General features: G+C 64.5%; 1 protein-coding gene across 3 annotated transcripts in view; it reads right to left on the reverse strand.

The window, feature by feature from the left end:
- SEPTIN9 (septin 9) overlaps positions 1 to 23,495 on the reverse strand; it is a 123,787-nt gene that overhangs the window by 40,469 nt on the left and 59,823 nt on the right. For 2 of the 3 annotated variants that reach the window (XM_036338840.1, XM_036338841.1), the window contains one exon: positions 17,050 to 17,685. In XM_036338840.1, coding sequence (XP_036194733.1) covers positions 17,050 to 17,685 — 636 coding nt within the window. The remainder of the gene's footprint in view (positions 1 to 17,049; positions 17,686 to 23,495) is intronic. The other variant, XM_036338842.1, reaches the window with a different exon arrangement.

The following is a 23,495-nucleotide window of genomic DNA, read 5'->3' on the forward strand; positions in this document are numbered from 1 at the left end:
CAGCGAGGCCGAGGCAGGAGGGCGGCGGGCACACCCAGGCCGGGGTGGCGTTGGGGGCACATGGGACCGGGAGGGCACCCTCTTACCCAGGCCGGCTCCTGTCTCTAAAACGTCCCTGTGCCCCGACCTCTGGCCACGAAATGAGGCGGCCCGGGACCACACACCTGCTTCCAGGTGAGCAAGCTGGGCTGGGCCGGCAGGGCGTCCCTCGGCCCCTCCCACCAGGGCCAGCTCCCAGGGGCTGCTGTGGCCGTGGGAAGAGAACGTGGGTGCCCGTGCGTTTATGTTCGGGGCTGGGCCCCGCCACCAGCGGCTGGCACTGCGCCAGGACCGCCAACAGCTCCTGGGCGAACCCCAACCCGGCAGCGCAGAGCGGGCGCCAGGAGCCCAGCACGCCCTCCCTCCCTGGACCGGGCCCCCTCGGCATTCAAGGTCTCTGCGACCGCTGCTCCCAGGGGCCTAGGCTGCCAACTCGCAAACCAGAGCCTGCCCGCACCTTCCCGGCTCCTGTCGCCTCCTTCACACCCAGCATCCTCGAACCCTCCTCCCCCAGAAGGACACTGTCCCTAAACACGCCCCCTGAGCGGCCACCTCTTGGATCACACGAAACTAAGACATGGCTTCCGGCCCTCCCCTCACAGGCCTCTCCTTAAAGACAGATGCCACTGGGTGCCTGACACCCAGGGCAGCCCATCCGCACCCAGGTGTCCCCTGTGATTCTGTCATCGCCCCCACGAGGCCTCAGAGCCCAGCCCCTCCATCAGTCGCAACCCGGGCGACCAGTAACTTCCACATCACGGCTGCTGGTGGCCAGCAGGGGAGGCCTGTGAGAGCGGATGGCATCCCCAGGCAGCCGCCTCGCCTCCTGCACACGCACCGACTCGCCCTGCCCGGCTGGCCCGGGGGCTCCCGGCCACACGCAAGCTGAAGGACACAGGTGACGCCACAGCCCGGATGCTGGTCCTCAGTCCCCGTGGGACGGGGGGCGGGGGGGGGGGGGGGCTGCCGAAATGCTGATGCTCTCCTCGGTGGCAACGTTGCTTGTTATACACTCACTATGCCCAGGGCGGTGCCACCTCCATTTCTCACATTATCCCATCGAATCCCCACATTTGTCCCAACATACCAACAAGACAGAGTCAGAGTAGTTGAGTAAGTGGCAGGATCAGAATTTGAACCCAGGACCAGTTCCAACCTCCTCCCTCCATCTTCCTTGAGCCCACCAGGTGCCAGCAGCCGCAATTCATCCATCAGCAGTATCTTCACTGCCCATGGCTGTCTGCAGAGGTGTGGTGATGCCACTTTGCTCTCTATCCTCATCACCAGACAAACCTCCTGCTTTCAAAGGTCCACCAGACGACACTTCCTCCAGGAAGCCTTCCCCGGTTGCTCCAGTTAGATGGCGCTTCCCCCCCTGCTGCCCTGGTACTCAGTCAGTGCTCCTGAGGAAGGTGTGGGAGCCTTGCAGGCCACAGGAGGGTCAGACTGCAGGGACCAGCACAGAACAGGCCATTGGTTCTGGAGGGAGATGGCCTGAGGCCAGAGCAAGGCTCGGAGAGTGCTCGGACTCGGGAATCTGCTGGAAGCAGCTGCGTGCCACGGGTGCTTCTCACATTTCTTAGGGCCTGGCCACTCTGGGTGGATGGGGTGCTGGTTCCTAAGCAGGAGGCCTGGAGCGTGGACACGGGAGGAAACGGCTGGCTGCATAGCTGGGCCTATGAAGCCCACTCCCCACCCCCCGCCCCCACCCCCCTCCTCCCACCCTACCAGACCCCTCGGCTCATCCTGATTCCCTGCTCTGGGTCACACCCCCCTCCCCGCCCCGTGTGACCAGACGACCTTCTCCCAGGTGAACCCGTCCCCAGCAGGTCACACAGCCTCACGTGGCTCTCACGTCACACCACCTCCCGCAGGTCAGGACCAGCAGGCGGTGGGCCTGCGTCTGTGCAGAATCACATGGCTGGTGGGGCACAGTGGGCTGACCCTGTGACTTCCGGCTCCAAGCCACACACACACACACACCCTGCGCACACGTGTACATGCCAGGTGGGTGGTGGGTGGTGGGTGGATGAGCGAATTCCTCTTTTCAGCCTCCAACATGGACGCACTGGGTCCCTGGGGTCCCTCAGTCACTGAACGCAGACTCAGCCCCAGGTCCCAGGCGGCCTCAGGAGTGAAGGGCAGTATGGGCGGCCCCAGGAGGGCGCCCCACATCCCACGGCTAAGGCAGCGCCAGGAGAGGCAGGGATTGCGGCCAGAGCTGCATCCGGTGGGCAGACACCAAGGACACGGCCACGGCCCCCTCCTGGGCCCCTGGAGTGGGTGGGGGGGGTGGGCAAGGGCTCTGGGCCGCAGGCAGGAGGGCCCACCGCGCTCGCTGGGAGTCCAGCCACAGAGCCCAGAGGCCTCCAGGGCCACAGCCTGGCTTCCTGTGCAGCTGGCCCTGCACACAGTCCCCAGCAGCAGGACCTCCCACCGCTGGTCCATCTTCCCAGGCCCAGCACATGGCGGAGGTCAGAGCTGTGCTGGGGGGAGGGGAGGGGCAGGGACCAGGAACAGCTGGGGGGATGGAGGGGGAGGCCTGGGGGAGGGGCTCACACTCCAGGAGGAAGATTGCTCACTGGGGCCAAGCCCCTCCGCCCAGGCCCTGTCTGCTGCTACCCTACTCTCCTCTCCCCCAGCTCCCTCCTCCCGACACCCAGGCTGCGACTGATGGGAGTGCCCCTTAGGGGCTGGGCTCAGAAGGCCCCGGGGCCCATTCATTCAGGGGTACAGCCAAGTGCTGGGCTATCGCAATACGAAGGGCTTCCGTGCCACGCTTCTCCTTGATTCTCCAAAAACCCTCTGAGGGAGAAGGATGCCCTTCAACCCATTTTACAGACAAAGAAACTGAGTCCTAAAGTGACCTGCCAAAGGCAGAGAGGCGAGGGCTTCCTTTCATTCACGTGACAAAGCCAACAAGAGGCACCCAGCAGCTCACAGGCTTCTCTGTGGCCCAGCAGCCGAGGGACGCTGCTTGCTGGGCCTCCACTCCTGATGCCCCCTCCCTACGACCCAGATGGGCCACGGGGGGCCACGACCCTGGGGGTCAGGAGGTGTCCCTATCACCTGATGGAACCCCAGGGCGCCCAGCCAGAGGCTGGCACAGCGGCACAGAGACCCTGTGCCCAGGGACCCGCCAGCTGGGACTCTGGAGTCCAAGAACCTTGCGTTCAAACATGACGCCGGGGCGGCCACTTCTCGCTGTGCCACCTGGGGCAGGTTCCTCAACCTCTCTGGGCCCCGTCCCCGCCTCCCCACAACAGGAACTAACTATTTCCTGAGTGGGCTGTGGGAATACATCCCAGGAAGCCGTGAAGCCTGGAGCCCAGCGCTCGGAGCGCGGAGTCCGGGCAAGCGGCCCCTGTGATTAATGAAATATTAATGAAGTCGGGGAGGGGATGACAGCCGCCCCGCGGTGTCCCCAAAATGGAAACAAATCGCTCTCCACTCTCTCAGCAGCCGGCGAGCCAAGGGCAGGCTCCCAGCCGGCTCCCCGCGCACACACCAGCCCTGAGAACATTCCCTCAGCTGCAGGCAGGGCGCGGCCAGGCCGCCCTGGGACCATCTCAGGCCTGGCACCTGCCTCGAAAGCACATGCTGGACTTTTCCAGATCTTTCCACCCCTCCCCCTGACCTTCCTCCACTCAGTCCCGCCCCCCCCTTCTTACTCACTCTCTCCTTTCATTCCTGCCCCAAAACAAAGAGCCCAGCCAATGTGTCAGCGGCCCCGGGACCTGGCCTGCGGAGGCTGCACTTCGGGGAGGGCGGCCTGGGGAGGACTGCTCACGGAGAGCAGAGGGGGCTGCGGGTTGAGACGGGGTGTCCGGCCTGGCGCTACTCCCCAATCAGGACCTAGCCCGGGGCCACATCTCTAACGTCTCCTGGACGAGAGACTTTCCACCCGGTCACAGGGTCACACGCTGCATCGAGTCTGCCCGTCGGAGGTGGGGAGTCTGCGGGCATTCAGCCGCAGCAGCATCTCACCCTCACCCACAGCCCGAGGTGCAGGCACAACCTCAGCACCCACAGGTCTCACCCGGTGACAAGGCAGCGAGTCCTGGCCCAGCTCCCAGGGGAGGGGCATCTGAGCGGGTGTCATAACCTCCCTTTTGCAGCACTGGCCCCTGAAGAGACCCTGGTTCCGAAGGGCGGTTCGGGCCCAGGAAGCTGCATTTCAGGGTCAGAACCCTCCAGAGCTGTGCCCTGGAAACGGGAGCCTGGCGGGCAGAAGCAGGGTCCCAGAGGGTCTGCCTGGGAGCGCCCTCTGCCACGGGTTCCTGCCCACGGGGGTCGGGGACTCAAGGAAGCTCCTCTCGCCGGCCCCCAGGCCACGCGGACGGGCTGGCCTCCCAGAAAGCCACGTGGTGGCCGCTACTGTCCTGGCCGCCCCGCTGGCCGAGGCGGAGCGTTGACAAGAGTGGAGATGCTGCTTGTCCACTGGCCTCGCACCTGACCTTCTCTCTGACGTCCCGAGGGCCCCAACCACGGGCCGCGTCCAGGACGCGTGGACAGGCCCCTGTGCTGGTCAAGGTACCCCCATCGAGAGCTGAGCCCGGCGCCCCAGGGGGCGGGGCAGGACCTCTGGCCAGGGTCTCCTGGTGGGGGATAGAGAGGAAGCTGCCAGCCTGGAGGGCAAGGCTTGCCCACTTCCGACCCCACCCTGGTGGGCCCCGCACTCAAGCCGGCGGGTGGGGGAGCTGCCTGAGCTCCAGGCAGAAAGACCAAAAACCTCCGGCGAGCCTGCAGGAGCCGTCCCTGCACCCAGGGACAGAGTGTGGGGGGACCTGCAGGGACCTGCTCTGGGGCCAGGGAGCAGGCCTGGGAGGCAAGAGGCCACAGGGAAGTGCTCATCCAGCCCCCTCCCCAGTGCAGCAGTGCAGAAGGCCGCCCCCACCGCCAGCCCAAATATCTCCTGCTGGTTCTTCCAGCAGAAGTCAGGCTCCTCTGTGAGGAGAGGCCGGAGAAAGACAGCTGGCGGGGCGGGGCGGGGCGGCCGGGGTGACAGTGAGCAGCCCCAGCGGGCTCTCTGCCTGGTGATCAGGGGAGAGACATGGGGCTTCCGATTTGTTCCCACTCACCCCCTGACAAGCTGTATCTAATTTCAAAATCCGGGGCCGCGGGGGGCCGGGGCAGCAGGGGAATACCGGTGTCTCCTTGCTAACTGGGGTTTTCTTTCATTGCATCACGCGCGGCGCCTTGAGAAAGCAGGAGGGCGCTGGCCGCAGCTCCGCAGCATCCCAGCCAGAGCTCGGCAGGGACCCGGCCTCGTGCATTGGCCGGTCCCCAGCCCTGGGCGGCCGTGGAGAGCTCCACGCCCTGCTGCTGCGGCCGCCCAGGTCAGCAGCGGCCAGGCCTCCCCAGGGTTCACATCCAGGCTGTCCACAGCTGTGGAGCTGTCGGGCACTGGCTGCAGCTCTCTGTGCCTTGATTTTCTAATCCGGGAAATGGGACCATGAGAGTAGCTACTGTGCCTGGAAGCTGGCCTTACCCTGCCAGAGCGGCCAGGTTTGCTCAGACCTGGCCACCCAGCTGAGATAAAGATCTCACTCATTGTGGCCGCAGGAATCTGGAACTGGAAGAACCAGTAAGCCCTCCCAATATGAGGGGGAGGTGCCCGTGCCAGCTGTGAGCCGCAGGGGAGAGGGACAAAGGCAGGGACATGCAGGAGGAAGAAGGAACCATGGTCCCGAGGGCCATTCAACAGGACACGGCTCCCGGCCCCAGGCACCCGGGCCTTCCAGGCCCAGACAGAGCCCCCCCTTCCCACCTCCGCCACTGCAGCCTGGCTCTCTCCGGCCTGAAGGCACAGGAGGGGCTATGCAGGTGATCAAGGTAGCCAGGGTGGCCAGGGCCCCACCTCACTCAGAGACCAGGGCGCAAATGCCCGCCAAGAACGCGCACGCACAGTAAACAAGCGAGGAGCTGGGCACAGCAAGCCTCCTCCTGAATTAAACATCGGGGACTTGGGTTCTAACGTGCTGAGCTGGCTCTCCCGTCTGAACAGAATAGCTATTTACATGAACTGCTGGCAAACTGGGGTTTGGATTCGGGGTCCGACCCTGTTTGTGCACCTGCCGGTCCCCCTGCAGCTGGACCAGCGGCCCATCACCCTCCCAGAGACGCAGGCGTGGCCAAGCCCCCACGACCTGGGCGGCTGCAGGAAGAAGTGAGGCCCCGATGGACCAGGCCCGGGTACTGGGGTGGGCACGGAGGGTCCGCCCTCTTCCTGAACCAGGGGCTGGCCTCCCAGCCACACCCACACCGGAAACCCACCGCGGGGCCTGAACTCACCTGCTTGCGGGTGGGGGCCGGCGCCTAACATGCAGGCGGGCAGCGGACGGTGGCTTCAGGCCTTGCTCGGGGAGGTGCCCAGCCCTCTGTAACCGGAGCCTGAGTGACAGGCCCGCTTCCCATCGGCACAGATGCATTAGTCAGCGGGCAGGCGGGGAGCCGCCACCTCGGGGAGGCCTGACCTTAGACCAGAGTCTGGGGGGATCCTGAGCATGAAACAGGGCCCCCTGTCCCACCCCCACCCACCCCACCCCCGCCGGACTGCGGGGTGTGCAGGAGGCGGACGCCACCCGGGGAGTGGGCAGGGCTCAGGCCACCATCCAGGCCTGCTCTGGGCTCGCCACCCCTCTAGCTCGGTTCCCCGTCTGTAACGTGCTCCCCATCCCTGGGCACAGGAGGGAGCCGACGCCCCAAGTTCTGCCAGAGGAGGAGGCTGGGTCTGTCAGTGTGATCGGCCTGGGGGGCGGGTGGGAAAGACCACACAGCCCGGGTGCCCTGTTACAAGATACCCCTCCTCCTGGGTCTCCCCATTTCTGCTGCAAGAGGTGAGTTGTGAAGTGTTGCTGTGGACGTGGGGATGGGTGAGATGAAGGGGCCTGGGACAGGGACTACGGAGAGCAGGCTTCCGGCTGGAACAGGCAACTGGGGGCTCGGGGGCAGGGGGGGGCCGCCACCCACATGACCGCAGCCCTCCCGCGTCCTGGCTGTCTCCCCTGCACCACAGGGGCCTCATCTCAGAGCTGAGGCCCCAGGAGCTAGGTCCCAGGGTCCAGCAGGGGCCACGGTCCCAAATGCCACTCTGGGGAGGCCTGGCTGAGTGAGGCCGCCTGGGAGGCACAACCGTGCCATTTTGCCAGCCCAGGGAGCCCCCAGGGAGGATGCCCCTGGAGCCGGGCTGGGTCAGTAAGGAAAGAGGAGGCCCAGCCCCAGCTGCCCCTCGGGCCTGGCTGGAGGGCGGCCTGCAGAGCAAGCGGCTCAGGAGGCGCGGGCAGGGCTGCTGTCCGCTGTCAACAGGAGGGGCGGCCGGACCGAGCTCTGGACCCAGGAGACAACGACCTACAGCAGGACTCCCAGAGGCCACGGCTACTGGGTCACCGCCCAGGGCCAGGCCACCCTCCCCAGGAACTCTCAGGCACTGGTCTGTCCGGCCAACTGAGAGGCCACCGAGGTGCCATGGGCACCCCAACCTGTGAGTCGGGGGGCTCCCAGATGTGTGATCTCAGGGCACCTCGCCACCCACAGGAAACAGGAGTGAAGAAAGCGGCCGCCCCCACCTGCCAGTCCGACGGGCGGGAGGTCACGGCTGGAATGTGTGCCCGGGGGGGTCCCCGCCCCTGAGCACCCCTCTCGGGGTTCTTGATCCAGGACAGGCCCATCAGCTAACCCCCAGCGCCAGGCTCCGTGACCTGCACTCGCTGACATTCCTCCTTCACCTCTGAGGCCAACCCCTGAACACCTGCGCCCCAGGTGTGCTCGGGGGCCAGCCCCACTGGATGGCTGGGCTCCTGGGGCCCAGGAGGGGAGTCTGGGACCGAGGCACTTCCAGACAGGTGGAGGCAGGAAGCCAAGCATGGGGCATCCCTAAAGAGCCCCCGCGACCGAGAACGAATAGACGCATATCTGTGTTTCAGACGGTAAACATCTGTGAGTAAAAGGAACGGCTCTGTGTCAACCACTCCCTGTCTGGTCAGAAGTCCTCAGGCCCCGAAGCTTCGACTGGAAACATGCACGTTTGTGGAAAATTCCCCGCACGCCGAGCTGTACTGCCGTTTCTGGTCGCCACACCGGTGGCCGATGCCTTCCCGCGTCAGGACCTGGAATCCGCAGGTCCCTGCCTCCGCTGGCCCCGGGGAACCTGGAGGAGACGGACTGTCGGGGGCCCGCTGGCCCCCATTCCAGGGATAGGCTCTGAGAGCCGACCTAGCCTTCCTGCTTCTCCGGCCTCTCGCCATCCCGAAGCACCGCCCACTGTCCCCCACACCCTCCCGTCCCCTCGAACCCCCGTCCGGGAATCATCGTGGGCTTTCCCCCTGGCGGAGCCTGGCTGCTGGGCTGCCCCAGGCGCCCGGGAGTCGGTCCCAACGAGCCCAGAACGGAGCCAGCGCCTGCGGCTCGAGGCTCAGGAACCTCCAGGCGCCATTCTGTGCCCCTCCTCACCGTCAGCCTCCCAGCGCCTCGAAGGGACAGCTCTATAAATGGGGAAACTGAGGCACAGAGCACCGAGGCAGGGCCAGAGCTGGAGTCCAGGCGGCCTGCCTCCAAATCCCAGCCTTTAACAGGACGGTCATCCTGCAACACCTCGATAAGGGGGGGCTGTTGTCACCCTCCTTTCACAGATGGGGAAACTGAGGACGGTCAGCCCCGGGGCCAGGAGGCAAACCCAGTGGATCTTGGAGCGCATGGACCGTAGCCCCTGGGGGCTCCACGTTGGGGTCCCCCAGCCTCTCCTGGCCTCACCGATGATGCGACGGGCGGTGTCAGAGGGACCGAGCGGCTTCTGGACTCAGACCTGAAACCTCGATTCCTGAAACCCAACTGCCTGGACCACTCTGTCCCCTGCAAGCCCCGCCCACCACCGCCCCCAAGGGGGCACCACCTGCGGGGCTGGGGCTCTGGACTCCAGCCCCCCAGAACATTCATCACGCGGCACTGCACGTGTGTCGCAGAGGGAGATCGCCTCGCCCAGCCCACCTCTGCGGACAGACTGGGGTGCAGGGCAGCTGTGGGGCCGGCCCCTCCCCACCCCCTCCACACGCCACCGCCCCCGAACCATCGGAGGGACTTTAAATAGCTTTCCGGATGCTTCTCTAGAAAAAGGATATAAAATATGAGGAAAAAACCTCACACGGAACATTTTTTCCGTTTTTAACATATGAGGCTCCCACAAAAGTATCAGACTCAGATGGTTTCACTCGTGAGTTCTTGAAACGTTTTAACCCAGAGATGGCTGTGTGGCTGCGAACCGTGTTCCAGAACAGAGGGAACGAGAAACGCAGCCAACGATTCCTGCTCAGCCAGCACCGCCCCGACGCCCACCTGATAAGCAGGGCGCCCGCCACACGCCCGCCCCGCCACTGCAGACCCAGCCGGCCGGCGTGCATTCGTGCAGAAGACCTCAGCCCCCCTCTCGCTGTGCAACCCAAACGCATTCCAGCGGGTTGCTTTCAGTGCACAGAAACGAAACTGTAAACGCACTAGATCAGCGGTTCTCAACCTTCTGGCCCTTTAAACACAGTTCCTCATGTTGTGACCCAACCATAAAATTATTTTCGTTGCTACTTCATAACTGTGATGTTGCCACTGTTATGAATCGTCATGTAAATGTCTGATATGCAGGATGGTCTTCGGCGAACCCTGTGAAAGGGTCGTTCGACCGCCAAAGGGGTCGCAACCCACAGGTTGAGAACCGCTGCACTAGATGAAAACAGGGGCAGGATGCCTTCTCTGTGATTGCAGAATGCGGAGGCCTCTACGCAGAATGTAATCCCAAAAGCCAAGAGGAAAGAATCCCCTGGACGGCCTGAGGGTTGAAAATCCCTGTTTGGGCCCTGGCCGGTGTGGCTCAGTGGATAGAGCATCGGCCTGCAGACCAAAGGGTCCCAGGTTCGATTCTGGTCAAGGGCACATGCCCGGGTTGTGGGCTCGATCCCGGGTGGCGGGTGTGCAGGCGGCAGCCGGTCAATGATTCTCTCTCATCACTGCTGTTTCTCTCTCGGATTTTAAAACAACAACCACAACAAGAAAAGTATTAGCCACCCAACTGGGGACAAGATAAGCGGTTACAGGGAGCCGAGGGCCCTCCCCGGAAAAGGCACTTCCCTCCCTGAGAGAGGCCCAGACTCAGCACCGCCGACATCTCCCTGCCGTCTCAGCCTCGGCTGTTTGGGCTGATGCTGGTGTATCGCCTTGGAGGCCCAGCATGCTCTAACCAACGGAGCTACCCGGCCAGGGCCAGGGCTCAACGTTTTAAACCAGGGGTGGGCAAACTTTTTGACTCGAGGGCCACAATGGGTTCTTAAACTGGACCGGAGGCCGGAACAAAAGCATGGATGGAGTGTTTGTGTGAACTAATATAAATTCAAAGTAAACATCATTACATAAAAGGGTACGGTCTTTTTTTTTTTTAGTTTTATTCATTTCAAACGGGCCGGATCCGGCCCGCGGGCTGTAGTTTGCCCACGGCTGTTTTAAACACACACACCCTTGGTGCAGAAAGTCCACTCTGAGGTCTAGCCGACACTCGCACGTGCACAGATGGAAATGAGGTGTCGTGGGAGCCCCAATCGTCACTGTGAAAAGCAGGCGATGGGTGGGACCGCGTGGCGGCCAGGAGCGGCTGTTAGAGGAACGAGAGGAGAGCAGAGACGCCGCAGTGATGGGAAATGGAAAAGCACAGCCAGTGCAGAGGTCCGAGTCCATCTGTGTTCGCCAAAAGCCTCTATTTACACAGACCTCCTGGCACGTGACTTTGGGACTGTCCACACTTGCACAACCCGGGACGCAGGCCCGGCCGTGAGCGCGGCCCTGGGGAAAGGGCCGGCCGGGAGGGCAGGTTTCCTGTCGGATTCCCTGGGACCTTTGCCTTTTCTCCCGGACAATGGCCATGCGTTGCTTTTGAGAGTTGAAGGCCGTGGGGAAGCGGGAGCTGGGGACACAGCGGGAGCCCTGGAGCGCGAGCCAGGCGGCCATGAAGCCGGGGCTGCGGTTGGTTCCTTTGTGGGCGCGGTTCCCAGGCCTCCGGCGCCGGCCGCCCTGGAAGCCTCACCTGGCGTCACTATCGTTCCAAGGCGGCCAAGCCGGAGGGATGACGCCGCCCCGGCGACGAGAAAGTGGACCCGGCACCGGGGACCAGGCCTGGGCAGGGCAGGAGAGGGTCTGGGACCATTTCCCCCACAAATAAGGGGGCAGGGCGTCCCTGGTGGGCCCCGGCTCTCACACCGTCCACTCCAAGTCGGAACCTCTGTGGGTCATTTTGGAAGGACGCAGAGGACCAGGTGACCTCCAGGGCCACTTCCAGTCCCGAGTCCTCCTGGTCTCACTGAACTACATTGGACTCCCAGGCCAGGGGTTCCCAAAGCGGGTTCCCTAGAACCCTGGGGTGCCACAGAAGTTGCCCCATAACAGCAGTGGGAAAGGGAAGGGGAGGCCCCTTCCTCAGACCATGTCCACCTTTCTCCCCTCGCCCGCTCAGAGAACGGACGCTCGGACCTACAGCCCAGCTGGGACACCAGGGGGCAACGGTGACACCCACAGGCAGCCCAGGTCAGGGACAGCCCAATCGGAGACCACACGGGAGAGGGAGGCCACACACGGCCACACGCAGCCACGTCAGGCCTGCGTGCACCACGCAGCATCCTCCAGGCGGACGGTCGGATCCCAGGGTCTGAGCAGGGCTGCCCACACTCCAGGGCACAGGGGGGTCTGGGCGCACCCCCTGGGGCTGAATGTGCCCTCTGTCCACAGGGCACAGAGCGGGGCTGTCTGGCCCGGCACCCCCGGACAGCGGCCCCATTGTGCCGACCCGCTTCCCGGCAGCTGCCCTGGGCCTGGCCGGCTGCGGGCGCAGACACAGCAGCTCTTGTAGCAGCTGCTCGGCTTCCGGGGATGAGCACCGCGGGCGGCCTCGCCCTGTGCCATGTGTCGGGGCCCGGCTCTGTCCTGGGGCCGGGCTGGGTGGTCAGCCGCAGAGCAGAGACCCGCCTCCGGGCCCGCCCGCCTGCCCAGCCTCTCCCGCAGCTGTGCCCGCTCTATTTAAGGCATCCGGCAGCTGCTGGGGCTGCATTCCCGGATGGTCCCCCGTCCTCACCCCTGCGCAGGGCTTGGCAGGCGGCGGGGCGGGGGGGGCGGCGGGAGGTGGTTCTTTCTATTTGCTGTCCCTACTCTGCCCTCTGGAAGGCCGCACCTGGGCCTGGCCACTCCTCCCGCCGGTCCTCCTGTCCTGTCCCCCCAAAGGGGGGCCTTCCTGCTTCCAACCAGGTGTGAGGGGGCCTCAGGGACACTCAGAGGAGGGTCCGCCTTCCCCACAACAAAGAATGTTTCCAGGTGGTTTTATTATTATTTGTTAAATCTATTTTTATTGATTTCAGAGAGGAAGGGAGAGGGAGAGATAGAAACATCAACGATAAAAGAGAATCATCCATCGGCTGCCTCCTGCACGCCCCACACTGGGGATGGAGCCCGCAACCTGGGCGTGTGCCCTGACCAGGAATCGAGCCCTGACCTCCTAACTCAAGGTTGACGCTCAACCACTGAGCCACACCAGCCGGGCATTTCTGGTAGTTTTAGTCGGAGAGAAACCCTATGGAGACACTCGCTCAGTTTGCCGCACCCCAATCTCATGCTCACTGTCACGCGTGGCCCCTGGCACACCATGGGACGGACACCTGGAAAGCTCAGGCCACCTGGGGCCAGCAGACTTAATCCCTCGCCCATTTGACGGACAGAGAAACTGAGTCGGGTGTGGGGGGAGCAAAGCAAAGTCCCACTGGGTAAAGCCAAGACACGCCCAGGAACTCAGCTGGGTTCCAGGTGGGACGCCCCACTCACCACCCGGCCCTGTCGCCATGGCCTCCCCCAGGGCCGCCTGTGAGCACCCAGCAGCAGCAGCGAGCCAGGCCCTGGGTGAGTGGCAGTGCCGCCTTATAAGGCAGCCTCGGGAAACTTGGCTGCTGTTAGCGCGGAGCCAAGGGGGGGGGGGGGGGGGCGGTGACAGACTCCCAAGTGAGGCAGAGTCGGCAGCCGCCCCACAGGCGGGATTCTGGGTTCTGCAGCCCGGCCCCACCCAGAGCCACCCCGGCAGAGGCAGGGGGAGAGCAGGACCTGGAGAGGAGGCGAGGCCACTCCCACCCGGAGGCCGAGAGAGGGGCAGCGATGACCGAGGGATGACGCGGAAGGTGCCAAGTGCAGGGACGGGCAGCAGCCTCAGAACCCAGGTGCCAGAGGGGAGCGGGGCAGGTCTGTGGGTTCCTATTTGACCAGGAAGTATCTGCTTGCGAGGGTGACAAAACAGCTTCTCACCTCGCTCCTCCAACGTGACTTTACTGAGCACCTGCTGTGCCCACATCACTGACTCAGGATCTTACAGGATTCTTACAAACAAAACAAACCAGAAACAAAGATAAAACCCCCACCCTCTAGTAACATAGAATCCTGGGGGGCATGGAAGGAATTCTGAACAATATAGAGCAAACATTAAGAGTTTAGCTACTGGTAAATTTCTGTTTCTTTCTAATTTCTATATTTTCTGAATTTTAAAGGAAAGGTACTATGCGAAACTACTTTCTACGTTAAAAATCCTGGCAGAGGAAAGAAGGCTCACGTACAAATAATTCACATCCCAAGCCAAACATGAGATATGACACACAAGAAAGATGCAAAAAGGCCTGGGAGTCAGAGGAAGTGAGGCTACTTCCAGCTCATGGGAGGGCTTCATGGAAGAGGTGCCACTTGAGCTGGGCTTTGGAGGATGCATAGGAGTTCAAAGAGCAGTGATGTGAGGAGGAGCCAAGTTGGAGGTCAGAAGGTCAGAGCAGATCAGCTGTGAGGAAAGGAGGCCCATGGGAGGCCAGGAAAGGACCGGGCAGGAGGAGCTGTGGAGGCGGCAGCTGGACAAGAGGGAGACGGGGTTGTGGAGGCCCCGGGATGAGTGGGCCGGAGGAGGCTCCGAGTGGGCAAAGATTTCATCGGTGCCCTGTTTAGGGAGGTCAATCTGGGCGTAACTCAGCTGGGGTCCCAGGAGACTGTCCAGCACCAAAGCCAGCTGGGAGGCTTCCTGGAGGCAGAGGCAGAGGGCGAGAGTCTGAACAGAGAGTGCAGAACTCACTCCCTCCCTGATCCTTGCCCCTGCTGTGCCAGCTGGGCCTCAGGTGCAAGGGGCAGGGTGCCACAAAGGGTGGGAGGCTTCCTACCGCGCTCCGCCAAGCCCCCAAAGGAAGGGCGGAAGGGACGGGAGTGCCCGGCCGCAGGAGAGATGGACAGGACGTGGGGCCGATGCACAGGCAGGATGTGCATCTGGGAGAACTGGGAGGGCCAGGACCAGAGGAGGGGAGAGGAAGAGGCGGGCGGGGCAGGGGCTGGGTGGGAACGCAGACCTGGGCCCCCAGAAGCCACGGCAACACATTCCGGGAACGCCCTCCACCAGGAAAGCCCTGCCCTCCCGGCAGATGCCCAGGACCTCTGGCCTCACGTCCAGGGCCGAGCAGGTCGAGGCCACATTCACCGGCCCTCAGTGGGCCTCGCCCCTTCCTGGCCCGGGCTCCTTCCAGAACCTGCTGGAAGAGGAAAGATCCTCCCAAAGTGAGTCATCCCAGCCCCTCCCCAACAGAGCCTCTTCCTCTCCCAGCGGCCGTCCAGCCCCGCCCCACCCCCAGTCAGTGCACATGCCCAGCCTAAAGGGGCTCCGCAGGTGAGCCCTGGCTCAGAGAGCCCGCCCCAGCCGCTAAGACCCGGGGTCGGGGCACGGGCACACATGTGAGTTCACATGCGTGTACACACACAACTGGCACAGTCGCGCCAGGTGGTGGCCCCTGCAAGGGGGGCTGGACACCCCTCTGGGGGCCGCTCCGGGGGCAGCCGGGTCTGGGGGGCTGCCGAATGCGGCCACTCCCACCCGGATGTCCACATTCTTTTCCACGGAGAAATGCCGGGGGTCCCTCACTTCAGGCCTCCGCTGGAAATGCTAGGCTCGCCCCTCCTTTGCTGGATTAACCCCACAGGGGCCAAGCCTTAGGGGGCGGGGCCACGCTCCTGGGAAGGCGCCCCTACTGCTCCTGGTCCCCCTACCCCGTCCTCCCCTGGGGGGTCCCCCTGCTCAGCCACAGCCCGCCTGACCGTCCCTGTACACCCGGAGGCTGTGCCCCGCCCGCCCGCTGACCCAGGGCCCTGCCACTTGAGCAGGCACCCCTTGCCTGTCCCCCCAGAGCCGGGACCATCTCCGTGCGCATCCAACGCCAGCTGTCACCAAAACCTGGCCGGCCTGGCACGGCCATCTCCCAGCCACATCCTGTTGGACTGGGCCGCGTGTGAACACCTCACCCCCCTGGAGGGGGACATATCCGGTGCCAGAGGCCCTGGACCAACCAAAGATCAGCCGAGGATTACGAGGAAATGGCCTCCCGGACACGCCCCGAACACTGGCCGGCTGTCCTCACAGCACTCCAGGAAGTGGCTCTGCAGGGTCACGTTTCGGGACATGGACGTGGGAGCGAGAACAGACCCACACAGGCGGCTGCTCAGAGTGGCCGGCGCTGCAGGAAGCACCCTCAGCCCCTCAGCCCCGGCCCCACCTGCTCAAACGTTCGCTTGCACAGAACACAGCGGCTCACCCCACGCCCCCCTCCATCGCCAGCCCAGGGCCCTCGGCCCCCAAGTCCGCTGGCCCCTGGAAAGTCTCACTCAACAAGGAAAAGCGAGAGGAAGTGCAGGCAGGGGGGAGAGAGGCGTGCGCCCACGGGCACGGCGCACAAGCCCCGCGGGCAGAGGCAGCCGCTGTCCGTCAAAGACGACGGACACCCCCCGGAACCCCGGCCTCAAACAGGAAGGAGCCCGACACCTGCTCCGGCGCAGGCAGACCGGGAGGACGTGACGCTCCGTGACAGCCAGACGCAGGACAAGCACTGTGTGACCCCACTTACATTCGGGGGCGGGGAGGGCGGGGAGGGCGGGGCCAGGGCTGGCGGTGGGAGTGACTGTGCGGTGGGGGCAGCTGCACAGCGATGTGAGTGCCACTAATGCCACTGAGCTGTGCGCTTGAACGCGGTTAAAAGGGTTTGCGTTATGTGTATTACAACCACAACTAAAAACAGTCACTTCGAAAAGGTAAATCAAAGCCCCAGAATGTTCTGTCCGTCCAACGCACACAACACCTACTGAACGTTCACGGGTCCGAGTCCGGCGATCAGAACGGACCCGGCGGCCACGCGGCTCACAGTGCCGCTGGCACCCGCACAGCCCTGGGGCCCGGGGTCGCACGGGGATCCCCACTGCCTCCCCTGGAAGCTCCCCGAGCGAGCCAGAGTCTGGGTTTGGGTCCTCTGAGGACAGTGCCCAAGACCCTTGCTTCCCTCCCCCTCCCCTCATCAGAAGAGCACCCCCAAACGTAGCTGTGGGCAGGTATCATGGGGACGCCTGGCCCGGGACCCCTCCCCAGCAGCTCAAAGAGTCTGAGGGTCCAGAGATGAGGTTCTTATGTTCTCCTGGCCTCTGCTCACAACCTCCCTCCTGGGGGAGCCGGTAGAAAACCTCCAATGCAAAACCTCAGGGGGGACAGGACCCCCAAAACCCCCCAACCCCTACCCCGGGACCTCGGCCTCTGCCAGGCACTCTTAGGGCCGCCTGCTAGTCCTGCCTGGGGCCCCGCGACCACAGAACGTGAAAGCCCGTCCTCAAGGTGCAAACGCCCCTGCCTTGCATTTCCAGGCTCCAAGCTCCAGCCCCGCCGTCCGGCTCACACAGCAGCGGTTCGACGGCACGGTCCACGCTGGCCATAGAGGGTTCGTCCCAAAGCCCAGCTCAGTGCCACCTGCCGCATCCGGCCCATCCTCCCTGGACAGCCTGCTCCCTGAGCCCGCGGCCGCTGGCCCCTGTGTGTTCTAGGTCCCCACGGAAGCACAACCCCCACCCCCCCATTCAGCTTCTTTCTCCAAGACTCCGTGGCAAAGCCAGTTCCCGCCCCCAATCACCACCACCCCTGGCCACACCGGGCACTTGGCTGCTCACCTTCCTGGCTCCTGGGTGGGGCCTCGGCCGAGGGAGGCAGGGGCTTGGGCTCCAGCCTGCTCTGCAGCTGAGACAGCGGGGTGGGCTCTGAATTCTCCAGGGACGGGACGGGGGCGGTGGGCACCTCGGCCGACTTGGGCACCTGGATCTCCACCCTCCTGGGGGCGGGGTCGGCCGTGGGGGCGGTAGACACCTCGGAGACCTTGGCGGCGGGGGTCTCCATTCTCCGGTGGGCTGGCTCCTGGGGTTTGACGATGGTGATCTCCGTCCTCCGCGGCGTGGGCTCCGGCGTCTTGTGGCCCAGCGCCTCGGCCCGCTTCAGCCCGAACCGCGAGGGCCCGGGGGTGCCGGCGGGCTCCACCTGCTTGGATGAGATGTCGATGGAGATCTCGGTGCGCCGGGACATGGGCTCTGACTTGGGCCCCGACAGCTCGACCCTTCGCAGGGCAGCCTTGGGGGACCGCTGGCTGAGGGCGTCTACATGGCGGGCGGGCGGCTCCGAGTTCTTCGCCCCCAGGTCCTGGAACTTCTGGGTGGAGCTGGCCACGGTGGCCCGGAGCAGGGGCGTCTGGACCCTCCGGGGTGGGGTGGAGTTGGGCGTGTCGACCTCCTCGACCTCGAAAGATCTTTTCAAGGCTGAAAGACAGAGAGCGGGGCGGGATGAGTGGGGGCTCGGGAACCCCGGAACATCCCACGCGCGGCTTCACCTCTCAGAAGCGGGAGGGGACAGCCCCCCTCTACCAGGAGCCTCCGAGGCACAGCGATCATGGGGGGAGAGAAAAGGCTGGAGCCTGAAAGACGCCAGCCTCGCTGTCCCGCCACGACCACGCGTGGACCAGCCACGTTTCCCGTCGGGATGCCTGGCTCCGGGGAGCCTTTGACTCCTTCCTCGCATGCGCCCAACGCGACACCATCAGCAAGCACGCCATCGCCACCACCCCCGCAGCAGCCAGGGACACGTCCCCAGGAACGACAGCACCGCGACCCATCAGAGCCGCGTGAAAAGGACACCATCGCCAACAGCAGCGCGAGGAGCCGACGCTGAACACCTCACGGAGGCGAGGACTGGCTCGCCGTGCGCCTCTCCCCGAGTGCTCAAGACAAATACGCCGCAAATGAAGCTACTATCCCCTGATACAGACGGGGACACGGAGGCCCGGGCTAGGCCATGTTCCTGTTAAAGTGTCGGCAGCTCGCCCCGGCCGGTGTGGCTCAGTGGACAGAGTGCTGGCCTGTGGACTGAAGGGTCCCGGGTTTGATTCCCGGTCAGGGCACATGCCTGGGTTGTGGGCTCGATCCCCAGTGGAGGTGCGCAGGAGGCAGCCCATCCATGATTCTCTCTCATCATTAATGTTTCTCTCTCCTTTTCCTTCCTCTCTGAAATCAATAAAAATATATTTAAAAAAGAAAAAGAGTGGACAGCTAGAAAGATCTGAGCTGGGTGAGGCAGTTAGGGCTTGGAGGGAATACGTGTGAGATGTGACACCCCAAAATTAGATGCTGCAGACAACAGACCCCCATGGGACAGGGAAGACCTGGGGCCCCTCTGGCGCAGTCTGACCGGTGGGTGACGTAACCCTGGGTGAAGGAGCCTTAGGGCCTGGAGGTAAATATTCTTCTGAGAAACGAGGGGGGAAGAGGCTTATTAGGGACGCTCCAGCCGAGAGGTGTAAGCCCCCCAACGCCCCCGAGCGGGGCACTTGGTTTGGTTGGGGGGCTCGTCGCCCGCTCAGACTGTATCTGAGTGGATCCTTTCCTGCAAAGTCTCGCCTGCTTTGCTGCTACGTGTTGCCTCTTGTTTGAATGCGTTCCCACAGGGAGACGAGCTGAGGACGCAGGGTCCGTCTCCGGCCTGAGGCCCCCTGGCCACCCTGACCTCCCCTGCAGCAGGGGCAGGGGGCTGACCCAGAGGCGTGTCTGCCTGGCTCCAAGGCCCCCGGTTCTAGGCACGCGGCCGTGCAGTTTCTGGTGGAATCCCGTGGAGCCCCAGCGTGGTCTGCCCCCTCTCAGCCCCATGCTCTGTCCTCACCCTCCCCTGCACCTGCCTCCCCTGCCCTGCTTGTCCCGGCCAGACCCGGCCCCGGGGGAGGGGGGGCGCACACTGACTCCCACCCCACCCCCCGCCCTCCACCTCTCTGCTCCCTCCCCCCAGGCGGTGGGGATGGGGCCTAAGAAGCAGCCACCCCCAAAGTCAGAGGAGACCAGCTGCTCCTGGTTGTAAAGACCAGGCAGGCGGGCCACATCCAGGACACTCACCAGCTCCTTCCTGCCGGCCAGGTCCTCATCCACCCGGGGTCTCCCCAGCCCTCTCCTCGCTCACCTCGCCTCACCCACCAGAGCCCAGGATTTCAGGGGCTCCACCACTTCCCCCCTCCCCTCACCTGCTGCTGGTCCCCAGGCCCCGCCCGCTCTCCAGGGCCACTCTTAGCAACTCTCCCTCCATTTCCTCCACTTCCAGCCACAAGACAGGGCCTGCTGGGGGGCGGGCAGGAGGCCAGGGAGTGTGTGATCCCAACACCAGAGTGGGGGACGCGAAGGAGGCCCCATCCCTGATGCCTGCCCCCTGAATTCCCGTCCCCCAGCCCTGGTGCTCCCGACAGGCCCTCTCCGAGCCCTGAGCACACCTCCTTCTTGGCGGACACAGAAACCTGGGTGGCAAAGCTCAGCTCCCCCCACCAAGGCCTGACAGGGACGGCAAGCAAAGTTCTCAAGTTCTCAGAGGGGAGGCTGTGCGGATCTGGGGTCATGTTACGGCCATTCAAAGGCTGAACCCTCTGGGCTACAATGGTCAGAGGGGGGTGGGGGCTCAGGGAGGGCTCAGGGTGGGCAGAGCGGGAGGCTCCCTCTGAGGCAGCAGGGGAGACAGGAGAGGCGGCAGGTGGTGACTGTGCAACAATTTTTACAGCTGTCGGTGTGGGTGCCATCTGCACATGTGTGTGTGTGTGTGGGGGGGTGCGCGTGTGTGCGTGTGGTCACCCCCCTCAGGTGGCCAAGACTGCACGGTCCTTCCCCACGTCCATCACCCCACGGCCAGTCCCTGCCCCTCCGCTCAGAGCCTCTCCTGGTGGCACCTGGTGCCCCAGACGGGAAGGCGGGGAGGGGTCACCCTGTTCCCCACACTAGCAGCTCTGGGCTGTAACTGGAGTCGACACCCCAACCCACCTGGTGGGCCAGCCCGGGGTGTGGGTGCAGAGCTGGGGGTGCCCACGGCACCGCAGAGTCACGTGCAGGTGATGCACCTGAGCGGCCACCGCCCTCCCTGGCCCGGTCCCCTCAGGGACCCGCTGGCACTGGACCCCCATCTCGGGGCCCCTGGGGCTCCGCCGCAGAGGGGACGGCTGAGGAGGCGGGTGGGGGAGGAAGGCTGGGAACAGAGGCCCATGTGGATGGGAGAAGAGGGGGCGGGGCCCTCAGAAAGCAAAACAGTCCCCAAGGGAGGGAACGCTGAGCTGTCAACGGGCCTGGGCGGGCGGGCGCTTATGCAACAGCCAAGTCCATATAAAGAAGAGAGGCTGGAGGGTGAGGAGCCGGCACCCACAGCTCAACCCTCCCTCGGCCCCTCCCTCCGCGCCCACCGGTGCCAGGCCCCTCCCCCGGCTCCAGTCCAGGGCCCAGGGGACGGGGTGGCCGTGGCCAGCTGAGGTGGCCTGGGCGTGGGCAGTGTCACACAGCCCCTGTCCCCAGCCCTCCAACCAGATGCAGGCCAGCGGTGCATCCCCTGGCACAGTCTCCCTGAGGGTCTGGCCTCGCCCCTGGCCAAGAAGAAACCAGCTGACCCATTTCCACGCGGTCCTGGGGGATGCGCCACGGAGCCAGCCATGTCCCGAGGGTCCCCAGGAGGTCTCTCCACCCAGGGGACCCCCCCACCCCACACACTGATTCTAATGACAGCCTTTGGCTTTGGGTGTTAGAAGGAGCGGCTTCCTCTCGTCTCGAGTGTCCTGGCCGGAAGATAGGGTGCTCCGAGGGGCCGTCCTGCTCCCCACACTCCCACCGGAGGCTGGCCTGGTCCCTGGCCCCGGCTGCCAGGCTCTGGAGAACAGCAGGTCTGACAAGCCTGCCGGGGCCACCGAACACACACCGGCCCCCGCCTCCCTCCCCAGCTGCAGGCGGGCTGGGCCGCTCTCCACACAGCCTGCGGGCACAGCAACGTGTGCAGTCATCAAAGAGCACAATCCGGGAGTGGGTGCCGGGGATCCGTGGGCCCCCCACTCGGACAGGGCCTCGGCGCTGGGCGGGGAGCCCCGAGGCCTCGGGACCCCAGACCTCGCCTTATTCCCCAAACTCATTACGTTCCTTTCTCCCTGGAACAGCTCTCCAGCAGCCTGGCAGGTGAGGGCACAGGCGGACCCCGCCCCAGCCCCCCACAGCCCTCCCGGCCCCGCCACACGGTCTGGGCCTTCCGGAACCTGCCGTGCTGCCTGCAGACACAGTCCAGCAGTGGCCCCCAGCACAGTATGTCCGAGTCCTAATTCTGGAACCGGGAAATGACCCTGTTTGGGAGAGGGGCTCTGCAGGTGTCATTAAGGGCAGGCTGGTCTTGAGATGAGACTGTCCTGGGTGGGCCCGAGATCCAATGGCCGGCGTCCTCGGGGACAGCAAAGGAGAAGACACACGGGGGAGGCGGAGCAGAGACCCCCGTGATGTGTCCACCACCCAGGGGAGCGGAGCCCCAGAGCCGGAGAGGCCTGGAGCAGGCCCTCTCGCCCGGAGCCTCCAGCAGGAGCCAGCCCTGCCCACACCTTGATTGATTATTTTTTTAAAATACATTTTATTGATTTCAAAGAGAGGAAGGGAGAGGGAGAGAGAGAAACATCACTGATGAGAGAGAATCATGGATCGGCTGCCTCCTGCACGCCCCACACTGGGGATGGAGCCCACAACCCGGTCCTGTGCCCTGACCGGGAATCGAACCCTGACCTCCTGGTTCATAGGTCGACCTCAACCACTGAGCCCGCCGGCCTGGCCGCGGGGACTGAGACACTGCACCCCTCCGGTCTGAAGCCCCGGTTGGTGGCACTTCGCGACGCCAGTCCCAGAGAGCTGCTGCGCCACCAGAACACAGGAGGGAGGGCCGGTCGCACTCCACCACGCGGCCTTCGTGGATGTGGCGCCACGGCTGCCCTGGACCTGGCGTGGCCCGGCCGGAAGGAGCCTGCCCCCTGCCCGCCCGCGTCAGCCCCCAGCCCGGTCGACATGGGCCCCTTCTGCTGTTTGCTCCCTGCTGGCCCCGGAGGGCCCCCCCCTCCCCCCCGCTGGGACAGGGGCCCACGCATGCAGCCCCGCCCACTCCTGCTGTCCCCTGTCATTATTCAGGGCTCCCAGTTCCACTCCCAGGAGTGTCCCAACTGGGGCAGTAAGTTACTACCACCTACCAGCAGCGGGTTAACTCCTGGAGTTGCCCGCCCCCCTCCCCATGCCAGAGAAGGGTCCTGGGCGATGGTGCTGGGGCCCGGGAGCCGCCTCACAGTGAGACTCCCGCAGGCACACGGGCGCCGTGGCGACTTCACTTCGAGAAGTCTCTCCGTGCACGGCCACGTCCCTGAGTAGGGCCTCTTCCTGGAAAGCCCCCCACCGAGGGCAGCCCCTGGGCACAGGCCTCGGGGTGCTTGCCCCTGCCCCTGCCCGGGTCTGGCAGCACCGGGGTCATTCCGGGCGCCCTTCAAAAGTCGCCCCAAGATGCTGGGCTTCCTTGTTTTTTGACTAAATGAAGTGACGGAGCATGAGCGCATTTGGAAGGATGTGTTTGGACCAGTCTTATCGCCTGCCTTCCCCGCAAGCGCACTGCTGGCGGCCTACACCGGACAGCGGGGGAGGGGGGGGGAGGGGGGGGACACAGAGATAGAGAGAAGCAGAGATAGAGATGATAGAGATAGAGATAGAGACAGAGATGTGGGTTAGATAAGAGAAGGGCTTCCTGAGTCGTGCAGGGCAGTGGGAGGCGGCCTGGGTGCAGCCAGGCTGCAGGAGAGCAGGGGGGTCGGGGGAGGGGGGGGTGAAGGTGACCTTTCAGGCCTTTGTGGGTCAAAGGTCACCTGATAAATGGCAGCCCCTGGAAGGTGACTGACCACCAATTGCAGGCCCAGCTCCCAGTGTCTCAAACGTTAGGGAGCTCCTCCCCCACCAGAGGGTCCCCACTGACCCCCCAGCCTCCTTTCCACCTCTTCCCTCCCCATCCACTGTTCCCCCAAACACGCCTCTTCCCGGATGGCCAGGCCCTGCGAGAGCCCCGCCCCCCGACCAGGGAGAGGGGTCATCGGACCCTGCAGACAAGCCTCCGCGCATGGCTGTCGGCCCGAGCTGCCTGCGGCCCAGGACCGACCAGAGACCCTCAGGGACGGACGGCCAGGCCCCGTGTGGCCGGCAGCTGTTCCCAGCCCCGTGGCCGCGCACACGGTAGTGGCCACTCCCAATGGGTCTGGGATGCAGAACCACCGCCCCGACCC

The sequence above is a fragment of the Myotis myotis genome, unplaced genomic scaffold (genome assembly GCF_014108235.1).
Source record: "Myotis myotis isolate mMyoMyo1 unplaced genomic scaffold, mMyoMyo1.p scaffold_m19_p_17, whole genome shotgun sequence".
Taxonomy (NCBI): domain Eukaryota; kingdom Metazoa; phylum Chordata; class Mammalia; order Chiroptera; family Vespertilionidae; genus Myotis; species Myotis myotis.